The sequence below is a fragment of the Equus caballus genome, chromosome 22, assembly GCF_041296265.1.
Source record: "Equus caballus isolate H_3958 breed thoroughbred chromosome 22, TB-T2T, whole genome shotgun sequence".
In the NCBI taxonomy this organism is placed as follows: domain Eukaryota; kingdom Metazoa; phylum Chordata; class Mammalia; order Perissodactyla; family Equidae; genus Equus; species Equus caballus.
In genome coordinates, this window is record NC_091705.1 from 26,370,296 (window position 1) to 26,387,481 (window position 17,186).

General features: G+C 34.3%; 1 protein-coding gene across 7 annotated transcripts in view; it reads left to right on the top strand.

The window, feature by feature from the left end:
- The window catches only part of ITCH (itchy E3 ubiquitin protein ligase), a 109,332-nt gene that overhangs the window by 39,470 nt on the left and 52,676 nt on the right, over nt 1-17,186 (top strand). For all 7 annotated transcript variants that reach the window (XM_005604581.4, XM_001916721.6, XM_005604582.4 and 4 more), the window contains 4 exons: nt 5,307-5,448; nt 7,900-8,024; nt 8,892-9,029; nt 16,818-16,863. In XM_005604581.4, the coding sequence (XP_005604638.1) occupies nt 5,307-5,448; nt 7,900-8,024; nt 8,892-9,029; nt 16,818-16,863 (451 nt within the window). The remainder of the gene's footprint in view (nt 1-5,306; nt 5,449-7,899; nt 8,025-8,891; nt 9,030-16,817; nt 16,864-17,186) is intronic.

Consider the following 17,186-nt stretch of genomic DNA (forward strand, 5'->3'; position numbering starts at 1 on the left):
AGAAGTGAGGTGATTGATGATCTGTGTAAGTGTAGTCAAGCTTCATGACTCTTCACAGGACGCATGTTCACACAGTGATAGTGTTGGCATGATCTGAGGGTGGAGTTTTCGGCCTTTGATGTCAAAAAGGTCACTTATGGGGCATTTGCACAGACCCAGTTGATGGGTTGGTAGTCTCAACTGGCCTGAACTGGCCAAGGGGTCTCAGTTCCTGAAAAACCACTCTTAATTATATTCTGTAGATAAGGTGGGGTCACTTGAACTGGTCCTAGAGGGCCCATGGTTACACCATCTTCAGGGAAGTTAATGTCCTTAGATTTTAGTTCTGGTTCTGATATTTAATAGTTGTATAACCTTGTGCATGTCACTAATATCCTTGAGCCTCACATTCCTTATCTGTGAACTGAGGATATTAACATCTTTGTCACGTGGTTGTTGAGAGACAGTGTACATAAGTGGGAAAACTCCAAAACGCTATATAAGTACAGAGTGATATATTCTCTTTCGCCAAATTCCTTATTTCTTTCTCCCTCTAGGATTACTTATATCTAATTTAATATCTTAATAGCAGTCTAAGCCTACATCTTTTGTAAGGTTGGTTGCTTATTTTACATTGTCTTCTTTCTTAACAAAATCATTCAAATTTTCTTAAAATTTAAAAAGGTCGAGAATGAATGGCAAGAATGGTACTGATTTTGTGAAAGATCATTGATGTTTATTGTAAAAACTTAATTTATGGCCAGAATGGAAGTGGTAACTTTGTTATCAAGAGGTTAACTGGTGGATCACATATTTAAAATTTTCTTAACCTCTTTTTTCTTTACCCTTCATATTCCTGTCCATCATCAGATTCTGCTGATTTTTACTCTTATATTTCCTGGATCATCTACCTCTTTTTCTCTAATCCTGTGGCCTGAGTCCCTTACCTTGGATAAGTCTGTTTTCTTAGTTCTTCCCTATCTTTAGCCATTTCCTGTTTAATTATGTTCTATACATAACCTCAGCTATTATATACTGAATTTATGTGTGTTTTTTATTTGATACTTGCTGTATGTTAGCATAATACTATGTGGGCAAAATAAGTACTTTGATGTTTCCTAAAAATTTCTTAGTCTCAGTCTTACTCAAAGCTCGTCATTTGAGGAGAATCTGTCTTGATTTTAGTTACTACTAATTGGAATTAAATGCTATTCCCAAATTTACTAGAATACCATATATTTAGCTCCCAGTGCTTGGAGACCAGGAATGTCCTTCATACTTAAGATTTTAAGTCAAGAGTTTATATGCAATCTGCCCAGCCAAGACAGAGTTTGCCACAGAGGCCTCCTGTGGCCTGTCATGACTTCTGACTACAGAGATAGCCCTTTCCTAACTGGTTTTATCTCTTATCAGCTAGCTCATCTTACTGCTAATTTACCTGGTCTCAGCACCTTTACTTAATTTACCTTGTTTACTGTAGCCACCTGGTTCCCAAAATAGGATCAACTAAGGATTCACTTTTACTTTCTTTATATTTAAATTGTCAGAGTTTTTATTTTGTACCAGAGAGGTAGGATGAAGAACCAAAATCAGGTCAAAGTGTTGACCTTCAGAATAGAAGGATCAGAAGAACATTAACATATACCATGAAATTATATGCAGTAGATAATGTATATGTGTATAAAGCAGGGAAACTTGTTTTCTATCATCACTGATCATTTGGTTCAACAAATGTATTAAATGTCTCTCGAGTTTAAATCACTAAGTATTCTAGGAGTTATAAAGACTGGCTACATTTTTGCCATGAAGGGGATTACAGGGTGGGTTAAATAAGTAAAATAAGTAAAAACTAATAAATTTACTAAAAACTAAGACACAATGAAAAGCTGTAGGAGCCTTAAATATGAAAATGCTGTGGAAGCATAGAGGCAGGAACAGTTTAACTTCTTAGGTTTAAAGAAGCATTCAGTCAAAGAGAAGGGGGCATTTGTCTCTCAGGAAGTAGGATTTTATTGAGTGGAAAAGGAAGAAGGATCATTATGAGTGGAGGGAGTAGCACCTATAGAGGTGTGAAAGACAGGAAACAGCTAAGGGTTGGTTAGAATACCAGGAGTCTGGGTGGGATTTGGGTATAGGAAGAGGCTGAAAAGGTACAGCAATATAAACTGCCCCAGAAGAATTTAAACTTTATCTTGCAGGCATTAGAGAATCATTGAAAAGTGTTGACATGATCACATCTGTTTTAGGAAGATAATTCTAGTAGCTGTGAGGGATTGGATTCGAGAAGTGAGAGTAAAAACGGCCAGTTGTTAGAGGTCTTGCAGTAACCCAGGTGACAGATGATACTGGCATTTTTCTTGTTCCTTTTCTTCCAATTTATAATTTCCAATTCTTTTATTCTTTTAATTTACTATGGGAATTTAAATTTCAGGAGTAGTACATTGATCTGTTTTATAATATTAAGACTGTAATAAAAGTTTTATGCAATCTAAACTTTGAGATTTAAACACTTAAATAATTTCTCCTGTCCAGACTTTGCAGTGAACCTTTGGCAAACTTTTGTGTGTGTGTGTGTGTGTGGGTGTGTGGGTGTGTGTGTGAGGCAGATTGTCCCTGAGCTAACATCTGTGCCAGTCTTCCTCTATTTTTTGTATGTGGGATGCCACCACTGCATGACTTGACAAATGGTGTGTAGGTCTGCACCCGGGATCTGAAGCCACGAACCCTGGGTTACAGAAGTGGAGCGCATGAACTCAATCACCATGCCATTGGGCTGGCCCCTCGCAAAACTTTTAAAATCTGTTGAGCTTGTTTTTTTATGTGTAAAAATTAAAATGATAATACTTTTCACCCAGAATAGACAGTCTGGGTGACTTTTCACCCAGAATTGAAATGACAATATTTAAGTGCCAAACACATAGTAAACACAAACAGTTGGTGTTCCTTCCCCTAATATTTCCACATTTAAAGTTTCCTAAAATGGGTCTATTGGGGTTGGGTGGGATTATGTGCCAGAATAATCCTAAAGTTTGAATCCTAAAAAGTCACTGAGAGCAGAACATTTCCTTCCTTTCAGACTTGCATTGTTCTTTGTTATAGATTTAATCAGTTTCGGAGGACCACAAGAGCCCCTAAAATGTAATGGGCTTATCTGTAATTGTTTAGGCTCTTTCACCTTTTCTCAGACCAGAAGTGTATTAAAAATAGGAATGTTATATTTTTCTTTGGCAATCCTGTGATTAAAATTGGCTCTGTATTAAGTACTAAAGCTTTATAATACATATTAATCAGAGATAGGTCTGGTCCTCACTTGAATATTTTTTGTTATGAAAAAGACTTCTTACTTAGTGTTTCCACTTACACATCTCACAGGCATCTCAAATTTTATACATTCATTATAAAACTCTTCATTTCCTGCCCATGTCATCCTCCTCAAACTTGTTCTTTCTCAGATCTTTTCCATCTTATTAAATGACACCATCTTCCATCCAGTTATTCATGCCAGAAACTTGGGAGTTACCCTTGCTTCTTTCCCCCAACTTCCTCATCAATCTAATCCTCTTACTTCTTAGAAAATAGTTATTCCTCTCCATATCCATGTTCACCACTCTAGTCCAATCCACTGTCATCTCTTGATTGGATCACTCTGGTAGCCTTTTAACCCCTGTTTTTGTCTCCCTTTCAGTTTATTTTTTTCCACAGCAATGGAATGATCTTTGAGTGTTAATCTGATCATCACTGTATCCTCAGTCCCCATATCAATAACTGATATATGTTGTAGGCACCCGGTAAATTTGTTAAACAGCACTCCTACTGAAAATTTCTCGCTGGCTCCTTATTACCTACTTTTCTAGCATTATCTCTTGCTGCTCTTTTTTTTCTTTCTTTGACAGATTTTTTTTTATAAAGCATATTGATCGTGAATCCAATTGAACTTTATTATACCAAGTATTTCACAATAATGTTGAAACTTTGATTTATAGAATGTGCAAACATTGTTAGAATAGCAGTCCTGCAGCTGACTTGGATGCCACCAAAAAGGCACACAGGCACAAAAGGACAGAAGCATTTGATGTATGTGAAATCAAGAGATTCAGGGCTGCTACCTGGGACTGTTCCTGCTAGAATGACTGTCTATGCTTTGGACTGTATATTGAGCTTTTGGGCAGCTGCTATACGAATTCCTCTAGCAACTCCAAGGGTCCCTTAACACATATAATAATGTGTTATAATAATGACAAAACCAATTCATTATATGTATGCTGTATTACTAACAATCTATGATTTACTGGTGTTTGTTAAAGCACTTTGTATGTAATTATTGCCCTTAACCCTGATGGGCAGCGGCAGTCTTTGATCTTTGCTGCTGGAGTAGATATCCAGGTGGTAGAGTATTTCCTTGGCTGTGATCACCTCATTTATAGGGGAACAATGAGTTGTCACTTGTGGGAACCATGGGTGGTCTGCTAGATTCAAATCTACTTTGTATACCTGCCAAGGGGATTGAAAAGGCTATTTCATGGCAAAAGTGACTAACTCAAGGTTGAACGCTAAGGAGTCAGTATCTCAAGATGCATGATGAAGGAAGCTCTTGTTAAGATAAGATGAGGTATATGAGGTACTAAAAATAATCTTAGTTTGTAACTCTCTTCCTCCAGTGACTTTCCAGCATGCTTAGAATAAAATGCAAATTCCTTATCTTGGTTTACAAAACTAAACATGATCTCCTCTCATTTACCATTCTTTTCTGTTTGCTATTTTTTTCCTCAGATAATGCCAAGCTTTCTTGCCTCTGTCTGGAATGCTCCCCTCTTTCCAGCTCCATTCTTCACATGGCTAGCTCCTTTTCATTTAGATGGTTGCTTAAAAGTACTTCCTTAGAGACTTTGCTTGTTACCAAGTCATATTCTGCCTCCTTAGCCTGTTTCTCCTCGCAAAGGTTTTTCTTTAACTAGGATGTTATCTTTTAGAGAGCCAGGACCTTTTCTGTACTGTAAACTGCTCTATCTACAGTTTAGAGCAATATCTGATACATGGTAGGCATTCGAATATTTGTTGATCAAGTTTGTTGATTTACTTTTTAATTGACCTCAGTTCTGGGACTACTGATACTGACAGTGGGGGTCTACTGATAGGAATTTGGGTGGATGGTGTGGTGAAGTCCTATATAATACAAAGGTCATGGGTGAATGAAATTAGTAAATATTTTAGAGTAAAACTGCTTCTCTGAGTTAAAAGTGATAGTATTCTGTTTAACCTTGATGAAATTAAATTAATTCGAAGGATGAACTAACATCTCAAACATTGAATATTTTCCCTTTTCTTAGTCATTTCAGCAAAACTTAAAGAAAATAAAAAGAATTGGTTTGGACCGAGTCCTTATGTGGAAGTCACAGTAGATGGACAGTCAAAGAAGACAGAAAAATGCAACAATACAAGTAGTCCCAAATGGAAGCAACCCCTTACAGTGTAGGTTTGAAAGTATTTTCTACCATATATTTTGTTTAGTAGGTGAGCAGAAATGCAGCTTTGAAAAAGTTTCTAACTTGTTTTCTTTGCTCCTCCTTTGTCTCATCTTTTTTTTTTTTTTCCTTTTCGTTGGTTCCTAGGACTCCTTCCTCTACCATTTTGTTTTTCTTTAGATAGTTCTGTTTTTCCAGTCTTCTTCTTTTTTTCCACTTTCTCCAGTTTAGTTGGTGATGGTAACACTGTTACCCCTGAACAACAGCTGAGAGAGCCCATGGTCGTGGGTCTAGAAAGATTCTTAGCAGCTTTTTCCTTAACCTAGGATTGAAATAGAGGGCTATGAGTAGCTTACTTTTTTAAATTTAATTTTTAAAAATAGGTTTTTTTATTTTTGTTTTTTTAATTACAATGTCCACATAGATCCTACACAGGCTTTTTTTTCCTTTTTAACAAAAATTATGCTATACATTTTATTCTACATCTCTGTTTTTATATTTAACATCCATAATAGGTTATCTTTCTAGCTGAGTACATACAGGTCCAACATCACTTATATAGCTACATAATATTCCTTAATATGGATGGACTATCATTTATTTTACTAGTTCTTTTGTTTACTATTTACTGTTGATCAGTTGGTTTCTCATGTTGCACTATTAGACAGTGTTGCAACATGCATCCATGTGCATGTGTCTCTATGTTGGTGTTTTTATCTGTAGCATGAATTCATAGAAGTAGGATATAGCTCAATTTTGACACTTATTGACAAAGCCCCAAATGTTGCTATTGAACTCTCATTGAAGGGAATTATAGATTAATTTTAATTTTTTTATTAAAATGGAAGAAAAAGTATGATTTACCAATAAATGAGTTTTAAAATAATTTAGCATATTTGTTTTGGGGACTAAATGTATATTAAAACGTTAGTTCAAAACATAACTAGTTGTTACCACATCAAATATAGACAAATTGCTTTCGTGACCTTACATTGGAATTCTTGCATTTTTTTCCTTAGAGAAATAAACCGGTGGCTCAAAAAAGTTTTATTTCTAAGTGGTGAGGTGCGACATTTGAAACTATAAGCTCTTCTCTTCACATGATACATGCATATGAGGATAGTATTTATTTCTAATAAATGGCAAAACAAATCGGATATACCTATATTATTCTTTAACATGGATTTTTGAAGTTGTAGGGCATCTTGATATGCTTTATGATGATTTTGAGCAAATGAGTGAAATTTAAGAATTTACTGAGGATCATGTTGAGGCCTATTTGCAGAAATATCATTCTAATGCTCCTCATCTATATTTATTTTAACATTAATGTTTCTTAGATTTTGTTTTTAGTTAGTGGCCCATTGGAGATTGAATCTAAATTAAACAATATATGAGTAAAAATTTTTAAAAAGCCAGTGAAATCTATAAAAGGTCACAGCCTCTATAATGACTAGAGATGTTCACCATCTACTTTCTGCCAACTGCTGTTTCTGCTCACTAGATGTGCACTTTGAGATTCTTAAGCTAATAATGACATGGACTCCGTACTGGTTTAAAAGTTAAGAAAAAAGAAACTCTTCTTGTAGCCTCATATAGTAGTGCTGTTGTTGAGCCCAGATGTTTGGGGGAAACACACAGCTCAAGTTCTTCTCCTGAATTTTTAAGTTGCAGCAGATTGGCCTGCAGTTTTAACACGGCTTCCATAGTTACATATCAGGCTTTCCAGATTTCTCTCTAGAACTGAACTGAAATAATTCAGATAAGAACATCTTTGACAGTATACTTTATCCTCTCTCAAATTAAAATTAAATTTATCAACTCTTATTCCATCCGCATTATGATTTCCCAGAGGACTAATAGAGAAATATTTTCTTAATATAATATATACTATATGTTCTCCTGAAAGTAACATCTTAGAATTTTGAAAAGAAGAAAGTGAACAGATTCTATCACCCCCCCCTCCCCCCAAAAGAAGCAGTGTTAAGGTGAAAATTTTTTAGTTTGTTTAAACTACCTGTCAACGTTAAAATGGTGGTGGAGTTATGATGGTGGTAATAGGCATAGGTAGATTTCTAGGGAGGAAAGCACTTATTTGTCCCCGAAAATTTGATCACATTTTAGAGAAAATGAGGTATAGAGAAATTCAAATATTTCTAGAATTTGTCTTGATAACATTGAACCATTGGACTTTGGTAGATTATATAGTGTTCCTGTTTTTTTAATTGATGACTCTAAAATAGTTTTTATACAGTTTATTGCAAATGACTGTTCAAACATGTGACATTCAAATATGTTTTTCATAAGATTATAGAATATAGGCAATATTGGTTGTACAGTAAACTGTAAGGGATGCAGTGAGAAGATTTTAGACATTAAAACCTATTATAATTTATTTAGGATCCCATTGTAATATTTAATGAAAATAATATTTTTTTTTACTTTTCTTCACCTTTAGTATCGTCACCCCTGTGAGTAAATTACATTTTCGTGTGTGGAGTCACCAGACGCTGAAATCTGACGTTTTGTTGGGAACTGCTGCATTAGATATCTATGAAACATTAAAGTCAAACAATATGAAACGTATGTATGTAAAAATAATAGAAATTATGCTCAGCTGTTTGTTTTTCTGGAAGAAATTCATATGCCAAACATGCAGAATGACTGTGTTCACTATTTAAGTTTACTTGGTTATAATATTACCAGAGAGAAGAATCTTGAACTATTTAAAGCATTCCAAGTAACCTTGGTTTAGCCATTTGTTTTGGATCCAATATTTTAAATAAATATTTATTTAGTAAATAGATATTTATTAAAATACTATGTACTCAATTATAGAGAACTAAAAAACAGAGCAGAAATGAAGGAAAAACGTAATTCCACTTCAGAGAGGCAAATATGGTTAATATTTTGACAGATTTCCTTTTTAGATGCTTATTTTTTTAATTTTCTCATTTTAGATAATTGTGGTTTTATTTATATGTATATAGTTATATAAAAACTTGAAACGTGCTTGTTTTTATTGATATATCATGATTTTAAAACATAGAGTTTTTCTATCCCTTAACTATCTAAAACATACTTCTAAGAATTTTCTCATCTAGGATTTAGGAGATATAATCCATTCTTAAGTTATATGCTGTCACTCAATATACTTCAGACGTACATTGCTGAATAATCTTGGTTGCCCTGCTGGCTCATTTTATACAAGGATAGAATTAATATAATAAATGAGATAATTGAGCTATTTAGTATTTTATATTATGGATATTAAGCATTAGCAAATTTTGTTCTATTTTCTGAATGTTTTGGTTTTCAAAGGCCTGAAACCTTGGATACAACAATTTATGTACATATAAATGGAAATTTTTTCTGACATTGTTTTTAAGAGTTGAGATAACTTAAAGAAAAAAAGTGACTATTTTGTTCTGTAATTTTATTCTCTTTCAGTTGAGGAAGTAGTTGTGACTTTACAGCTTGTAGGTGACAAAGAGCCGACAGAGACAATAGGAGACTTGTCAGTTTGTCTTGATGGGCTGCAGTTAGAGTCTGAAGTTGTTACCAATGGTGAAACTACGTGTTCAGAAAGTAAGTAATCACTTTTTGTATAAGGTCTTTAATGATCCTTCTTATATTAGCCACTGTAGTATGCTGTGTGTAATTATTGCTATTCTTATTCACATTAAATTATTTTATTTCCTTTTTAAAAAGAGTCATTAATCATTTTAAACATTTTCCTTTTAGTGCATTGTTTATATGAATAAAACATTTTTCTATAAGTTGAAAAGCTAGCCAAATAAAAGTTGAATCACAGTGGGCCCTATGAGTAATGAATTGATATATAAAGTATTTATTCTGTAGGCCAATGATAGCAGTTAATATGACATATATGATGTCACTCCCTGACTAGTGCCAAAGGCAGACATAGTTTGTCTACAGCAGTGTCCAGTTGAGTTTAAATTTGACTCAAAATCCTTAGTACTGTACCAGACAGCCAATACAAGCTGAAATCCATTTGTCATTCCTCTTGTTTCTGTAGACTACATTTATAGAGATGTCTTTGTGTTATAATAGTGACAAAACCAATTCATTATATGTATGCTGTATATCTTCCAATTTATGATTTATTAGTGTTTGTTAAAGGGAATAAAAATGAGCTGTGATTAAGAGAAGTTTGGTGGCACCTGAGTTAGTGCTTGCACAGCTAGCATGCTTAATAAAACTACTTCTCAATGGATTCCATTTAGATATTTCCATTACTTACCAATGTGCTAAGTGTATTTTCACTTGAAACATAGATTTTAGAGGCCCCAAGAGAAAGAGCAGATTAATGGTTTCCTTGATTAGTCTCACAAAGATCTTTTGTTTACTTAGAAACTGTGTTATGAAACATTTCACAGTTGTCAGGTGCTATTATTCTTCTGTTTCTACTTTCGAAGACTTCCTACTTCCTGCTTAACTTATGACCTTTTCTAATAGCAGAACCTTCAAAATAGTCCTGCTGTATCTTCCAGATGGGTTCTTTGGGGTTAAGGAGAGTAGAGAGAAATTTCTGAAATAGTTGTACTGCTTCAGAGTTAACACGTTCCTTTTAATTGACTACAAACTCTATAATAGTTACATTTTTCTACAAATTGGAATTCTGGAAGATAAGATGCAACTTAAATTACATTGTTAAACTGCTCTACACCTCAGTATTTATAGCTTCCTAAGTTTTTTACGCTATAAATTGAAACTCTTACTAATGCAGAATATTTAATAACTAACAAAAGTAAAGCATGTCAGTCTTCATATTTCAGCGTAGGATCTGAACTGCATTTTTATACTTCTGACTTTACTGTTTATTTCCTATAGAAGTGGATATTTCTGTGTCACCAGTTTTCTGCTCAAGTAGGACAATAATTGACAAAATTAAACTTGATTCTTTGAAGAAAAGAGGGGTTTTAACCGGGAAGTCACAGTAGATTTTAGCGTTGGAGTTGCCAGATACAATAGCTGCCACTTTTTGAATGCCTGCCATGTGCCAGGCACTATGTTAGTGTATTTACATAGATACTCATTCAACCATCACAACTCTGTAAGGTTACTTGCATTTTGCCCATAAGTGAGGCTCTGAGAGTTTAAATAGTGTGTCCAATATCACACCAACTTAGTATGATGTAGAGTCAAGATTGAAACACAAATGTTTGTTGATATTTCTTTTCCTTTCCAATACACTATTGGTTTCACACTTCAAAACCTAGGAATTTTAGATCAAATCATGAATTGTGTAAGCAAACAAAGAAAACCCAGTTCAGCCCACAGGCACATGCAGTGGGAACTACACTTGTATTGTTCTTTGACTGGTTCCGTTTCTCTAACTTTAACTACAAGCCAGAAATGAAAATTAGAGTTTAACACTAAAATTGAATTTCTAGTACATGGGCATTGTTTGGTTGAATAAGAAGAAGGGTGGGGGCAGGGGGAGGAGGACGAGGGGCTGTGGCGGTTGGGGGATTGGTTGGTAGGTATTGCTGTTGCTTTGTAGTCTGATATTTTTCTTTCTTTCTTTTTTATTTTTAAGATTTTATTTTTCCTTTTTCTCCCCAAAGTCCCCTGGTACCTAGTTGTGTATTTTTAGTTGTGGGTCTGTCTAGTTGTGGCATGTGGGATGCCGCCTCAGCATGGCCTGACAAGCGGTGCCATGTCCGCGCCCAAGATTCAAACCGGCGAAACCCTGGGCTACCAAAGCGGAGTGCGTGAACTTAACCACTTGGCCACGGGGCCAGCCCCTAATATTTTTCTAATCTTACAGGGTTTTTTTCCCTGAGCGTGTTCAGTTACAAGTTTTTGTGGAAGAACACATAGGATGGTTCTTTATAAGAAACCTGTTCTTATACACTGTATTATTTTTGGTTAATTTTTAAATAATGTTTATAAAAAGAAATCACTGTCTGAATTTTGATATTAAAGGTTACCAAATAAAGCTTGCTATTTATTTAGATATACTGTGAAGACTGGATTTTCCTGATGAGAGAACATTATCCCTTTTAGTACTTATACATTTTTGGTTCATTCTTTTTGGTGGATGAATTTTCTAAAAATGGCAGTTATATAAGTAAACCTTTTTCCAGTGAAACAGAATTTACTCGGCATGTTTGTTTGTTCTTCCCACTTTTCGTCAAGCTTTATTTAAAAACGAGAGCTTTATATCTCCACCCCACCTCCCCACCCTTGCCTCACTCAGGGAACAAGTTTAATATCCCACTGAGAGTCTCAGTTTTAACTTTTTTTGATACTCCTTCTTATTTCTCGGATGCTCTCTTTCTTTCTTTCTTTCTTTTTTGAGGAAGATTAGCCCTGAGCTAACATCTGCCGCCAATCCTCCTCTTTTTGCTGAGGAAGACTGGCCCTGAGTTAACATCTATGCCCATCTTCCTCTACTTTATACGTGGGATGCCTACCACAGCATGGCTTGCCAAGCAGTGCCATGTCTGCACCCAGGATCTGAACCAGTGAACCCCGGGCCACCAAAGTAGAATGTGTGCACTTAACCACTGCGTCACCGGGCCAGCCCCTCGGATACTCGTTCTTATTTCTCTGGTTTAGAAAGTAACTACTTAATTTGCCCTGGTGTTTTCCTCTACTTAAGTACATAGTTAATCTGCTTTTATAAGTCTCTGAGAAGAGGCCTTTATTTTAATTTGCTAGTTGGTAGACGTTGTTGTAGCCCTCAGATTAACTCAACAAATTGAGTGTGGGCAGTTGTTCCTATCTGCAAGAACTTCCCCTTCATCTATTTTTACTTGTTGGGCAGGTGGTAGTGGTGGATTGTTAGTTTTTACAGCTGTCTTCCCAAATATGACATCCAACAAGAAACAACAAAAAGTATTATTGTCGAAGACATTAGTTTTCCTTAAGAGAAATAAAAATCTATTTTACTTTTAAATTCATGATTATAAAATAGGAACGTATTCTTGTAAAGATCTTTGTTCTTTACCGTGTATACTCTGGAGATGTGTTTAAAATTAATTTAAGGATAGTTTTTTGCATATGTGACCTCTGGTTTTTATTTGTATGTTCCATTTCATTTTGATTTTATCTCATTCTTTCTTGCATTAGACTCTAGTTTTTGTAATTCTTTTTAATTTTAGGGTAAATAACCGTTTTCATATGTGAACATATCTATAATGTTTCTTGTCAGTATAATAAATTCTAAGCAATTAGCATAGTTGTTTTGCTTTACCAAATATTATGTGAAATTACTAGATTTAACTGGGTCTGGGTACCAACTAATTATTTTATAGAGAGAAACTGCTGTAATGGTATTCTTTAAAATTTGAATTATATTTGAACATTTTTTATGTAATGTAATGTACTTTCCAAAAAAAGCCACCAAAACTCCCTTTCCACACTTTTTTTGTCTTAGTTTACCAGTACTACTTTAAAAATTGAAGTATTAAGGCTATAGCACGGTTATTGCTGATTTCAACTAAAACTTTACTGTATTCTTCATTTATTTTTAGCATTTACAAAGCATTTTGATTCATATTTTCATATATATAATATATGTAACATATATTCTCATTTAATATGTGTAAGATATAAACCAGCATAATAGAATTAGTACCCTTGAACCACCACACAGCTTTAAGAATTAGAAATTAACGATATCATTGTGTCTCCCTGTATATTCTTCCCTCTGTCATTCCTTATCTTTCCCCTAGAGATAATCAGTGTTCTGAATTTTGAATTTATCATTTCCTTGCTTTAAAAAAAATTTTATCACATATGCATGTGTCCCTAAACGGTGTATTACTTGTGCTTTTTCTTGAGCTCTATGGAAATGTCGATATTGCCTTTTAAGATTTATCCATATTATTGTATCTGTAACTCATTTATTTTCACTGCTGTATAATAATCTGTTGGGTGAATGTACCACAGTTTATCCATTTTTATGTCAAAGGATATTTGGATTGTTTCCAGTTTTTTGCCTTTATGAACATACAGTGATACATTGAACATTTTTGCATTTATGTATTTATATGTCTCATCATACACAGGTTGAAGGGTCTATGTAGGATCTATACTTGGGAGTGGAATTGCTGGAATATAATGATATGTACATTTTCTTCTTTACAACATTCATTGTTTCTTCAAACATGCCCCATTTTTGTGCTTCTTTCGATTGGGGTGGAATTTACATCACATACAATTAACTTCATAAAGTGTACAATTCAGTGGCATTTAGTATATTCCCAATGCTGTGTATCCACTACCTCTCTAGTTTCCAGAGTTTTTCATCACCCCAGAAAAACACAGCATTGCCCATTAAGTAATCATTTTGCATTCCCTCCTCCCTGTAACCACTAATCTGCTTTCTGTCTCTATGGATTTACCTATTCAGATATATCCATAAAAAAGGAATTGTACTGTGTGTGACCTTTTCTGTATGGATTCTCTTACTTAGCATATTGTTTTTGAGGTTTATCCAAGTTGAAACATGTATGAGTACTTCCATTCCACAATTTGTTCATCCTTTCATCCACTGATGGGCATTGGCTCATTTCTACCTTTTGGCTATTAATGAATTATAAATAATGCTGTTATAGACTTTTGTGTACAAGTTTCTTTGTATACATTCTTCATTTCTCTTTGGTATATACCTAGGAGTGGAATTGCTGATGCTTATTTTTGATAGTTTCTCCTTTCTTGCTTGTTAATTTTCTTTTGATACATAGTTTTTTACGTTCTCCATTTGAAAATTCTAGTATCAGAAATCTTTGGGAATATAAATGTTTTATGTCTGTCCTTCATTGAGGATTGTTTTCTTAATGTGTTTGCTGCTCGTTGATTGCCTGTTTATATTGATCCTAGTCTGTGGGAATTGTAGGGGCCTGAAATGGGGATTCTTTGCTCCAGAGAAAATTTCTTTTGCTAAGGTGTGCCACATACCTGGGAACACTTTAGCTCCTTTCCAGGATACCCAGCCTAATGTGACTGTCTGATTCAGCCCCCTCACCATGCTGCTAACCCAAGCCTTTGTTTCTGATCCATCTCATAGCTGATAATAGCCCTCTGTGCATCCCTTTCACATTTGCTTACTGCACTCAGTTCCTGTTCTAGTATCAGTTCAGTTGTTTGTTTTGCTTTTGAGATTGCTAGGCACCCATAGGAACAATGTGTTAAATTGCTTCCTCTAAGAGCTAGTTATTTTCTGGGCAGGAGGGCCCTTTTGAGTAGCCCCTGTTGTCTGTTGAAGAAATTTTTTGTGGATCTTCTTCCAAAGCATCCTGTGAGTAAATAAAACGAGTTCATTTAGAAATCTGATCAGTTTTTCTTAAGGACGTTGGATTGGGAATACTTTTAAAGAGCAATACATTTGTAAAATGTAAACTTCAAGTACAACCATTGTTCTCCTTTTGGATATTCATTGTGTAAGTGTTTTAAGTACTGGATCTTTTTTTTTTAAACTTTTCTCTGGTTGAAAGCACAGAATTAGATGTAAATAATTTATAAATTTCATAGTTATCGCTTCACTGTGTATTGAAGTGAAATAAAAGATTGAATGAAAGTGGCCCTGGTTCGAACTTTGCTGATGAGATGTAAACTTTTAGAAATAATGATAGCTATTATTTTATGGAGTGCTTATATGTGCTGGGCACTATTCTAAGTGTTTATATGTTTAATTCTCACATCTGTTCTATTAAGTAGGTATCATTGTTGTCCTCATTTTATACATGCGGTAAAAGGCATGGGAAAGTGTACTTTTCTAAGGTCACAAAGTTGGTACGTGATGAGGCTAGGATACAGACCCAGGAAGTCTGGCCTCAGAGTCGATGTGATTAAATATTAACTATGCTTCACTGTAGTAAATGAGAAAGTTTAGAAGTAGCAATATTGGTAGATTTAAATAGATTATTCCAAACAGTTCTCTTAATTTTTGAGAAGAGTGGGATAATAATTGACTGATTTTAGTAACTTATGCTGGATATTTTGGTTTGGTTTTCTAATTTAATTTGTCTCATCAGCTATTTGGGGGAATATATTCCATATAAAAATAATTCTTATAAAACTGAAATGTGCCTTTTTCAACCAAAAATGTGTTTCATTGTACCATGTTTCTTAAAACCATTTTTAACAGCTTTATTGAGGTGTATTTTATATTTCATAAAGTTCACCCATTTCAAGTATGTGATTTAATGATTTTTAATAATTTAACTGAATGATCCAACCATCACTGTAAATTGGGTTTAGAAGATTTTTATCCCCCCAATAAGATTCCTCTTGCCCATTTATAGGAAATCCTGTTCCTACCTCCAGCTCCAAGCAAGTACTAACCTATTTTCTGTCTCTAAAAATTGTCTCTTCTGGACATTATATATAAATTGAATCATACGATATGTGGTCTTTCGTGTTAGGCTTCTTTCACTTAGGATAATTTTTTTCAAGTTCATCCATGACATAGCATGTTTCAATAGTTCCTTTTATTACTGAATAATTTTCTATTGCATAGATATACCACATTTTATCTATCTTTTCCCCCAAACTATATTTTTTAATGTAGTATTTCTAGACTAGATGAAATATTTGCCAACCTTGCAAAGTATGATATAGTGGTGACTCAGCATCTTTTTAATGAACTAATCCATTAATTATGCTTTGGAGTAACATAGTGGTGATTTCACTGTTTGAAACTATGACTGTACTCATGGACTATTGTTCCTTAACTAAATGACCTAGAATATTAAATTTGAGTTCTTATTTCTGCATTTTATAGTTTTTCCTTCTCTGTCTACTGTTTTTGCTCCAATCACTGCCTACCTTTAGCAGCCTCTCTCTAATGCTTTTATAGTACATAAGCCTATACTGAATCCTAGGGATATCTCCCATGAATAAAAGTTGAAGAAATTGTGAATGTTGTGGTGTTCGTTTTGTCCACTTTGAGACCCATTTGTGCCTTTCCTATTCTTGAAGCTGTTTTCCAGACCCTTGCGTAAGAGAGATGTTACAGGATTTTCTGTTTTCAGAATCTGTTTTATTCATCATCCTGCTGGTGATCAGCACTTTTTTTGTGAGGTATTTAGAATACAAAAGATAGCTAAAATAATAGATTAGAGTTAGAATCAAGCAAACATATTTCAAAAAAGGCAGAAGTAGCACGAGTAATATACCTTGACTAATTAACATCTCCACAATTTTGGTAAAACTTTTCTTACTTCAATCATATGAACATTTATCACATTTTCTTTTTAAATGACATGTTGAAATTTATGTTTTAGTGTCTTCTCTACTGGAAGATTTAATAAAAGGCTTTGCTTACATAATATATTTATGAAAAAAGTGAAAAGCAGTTTTTAAAACTCATTTTCTGACTAAACTTTATTGACGTTAAAGGTGCTTCACAGAATGATGATAGCTCCAGACCCAAGGACGAAACAAGGTAAGAGTTCACTTATTGCTTACTGTAGAATGCAGAAAGAGACGAAGGAGAATGAATAAAGATTCATTTTAGTCAAAACTTCAAGTTCAGATTGATATAAAAATACATGAGTGTCGAAAAAAAATTCAGGCTCAAGGTAAGAAAGGAAATATTTATGAAAGATTCAAGACTCAGCTTATCTGACTGCAGTTCTCTGGAGTAGGCCAGGGATACCCACATCACTAATACTTCCTTCATCTTGGAGTAAGTGAATATATTGGCACTTTTACAAAGGCAGAAAGTTCAGAATCCTAGGGCCATCACTGGGCTGTTAAATTTCTTTT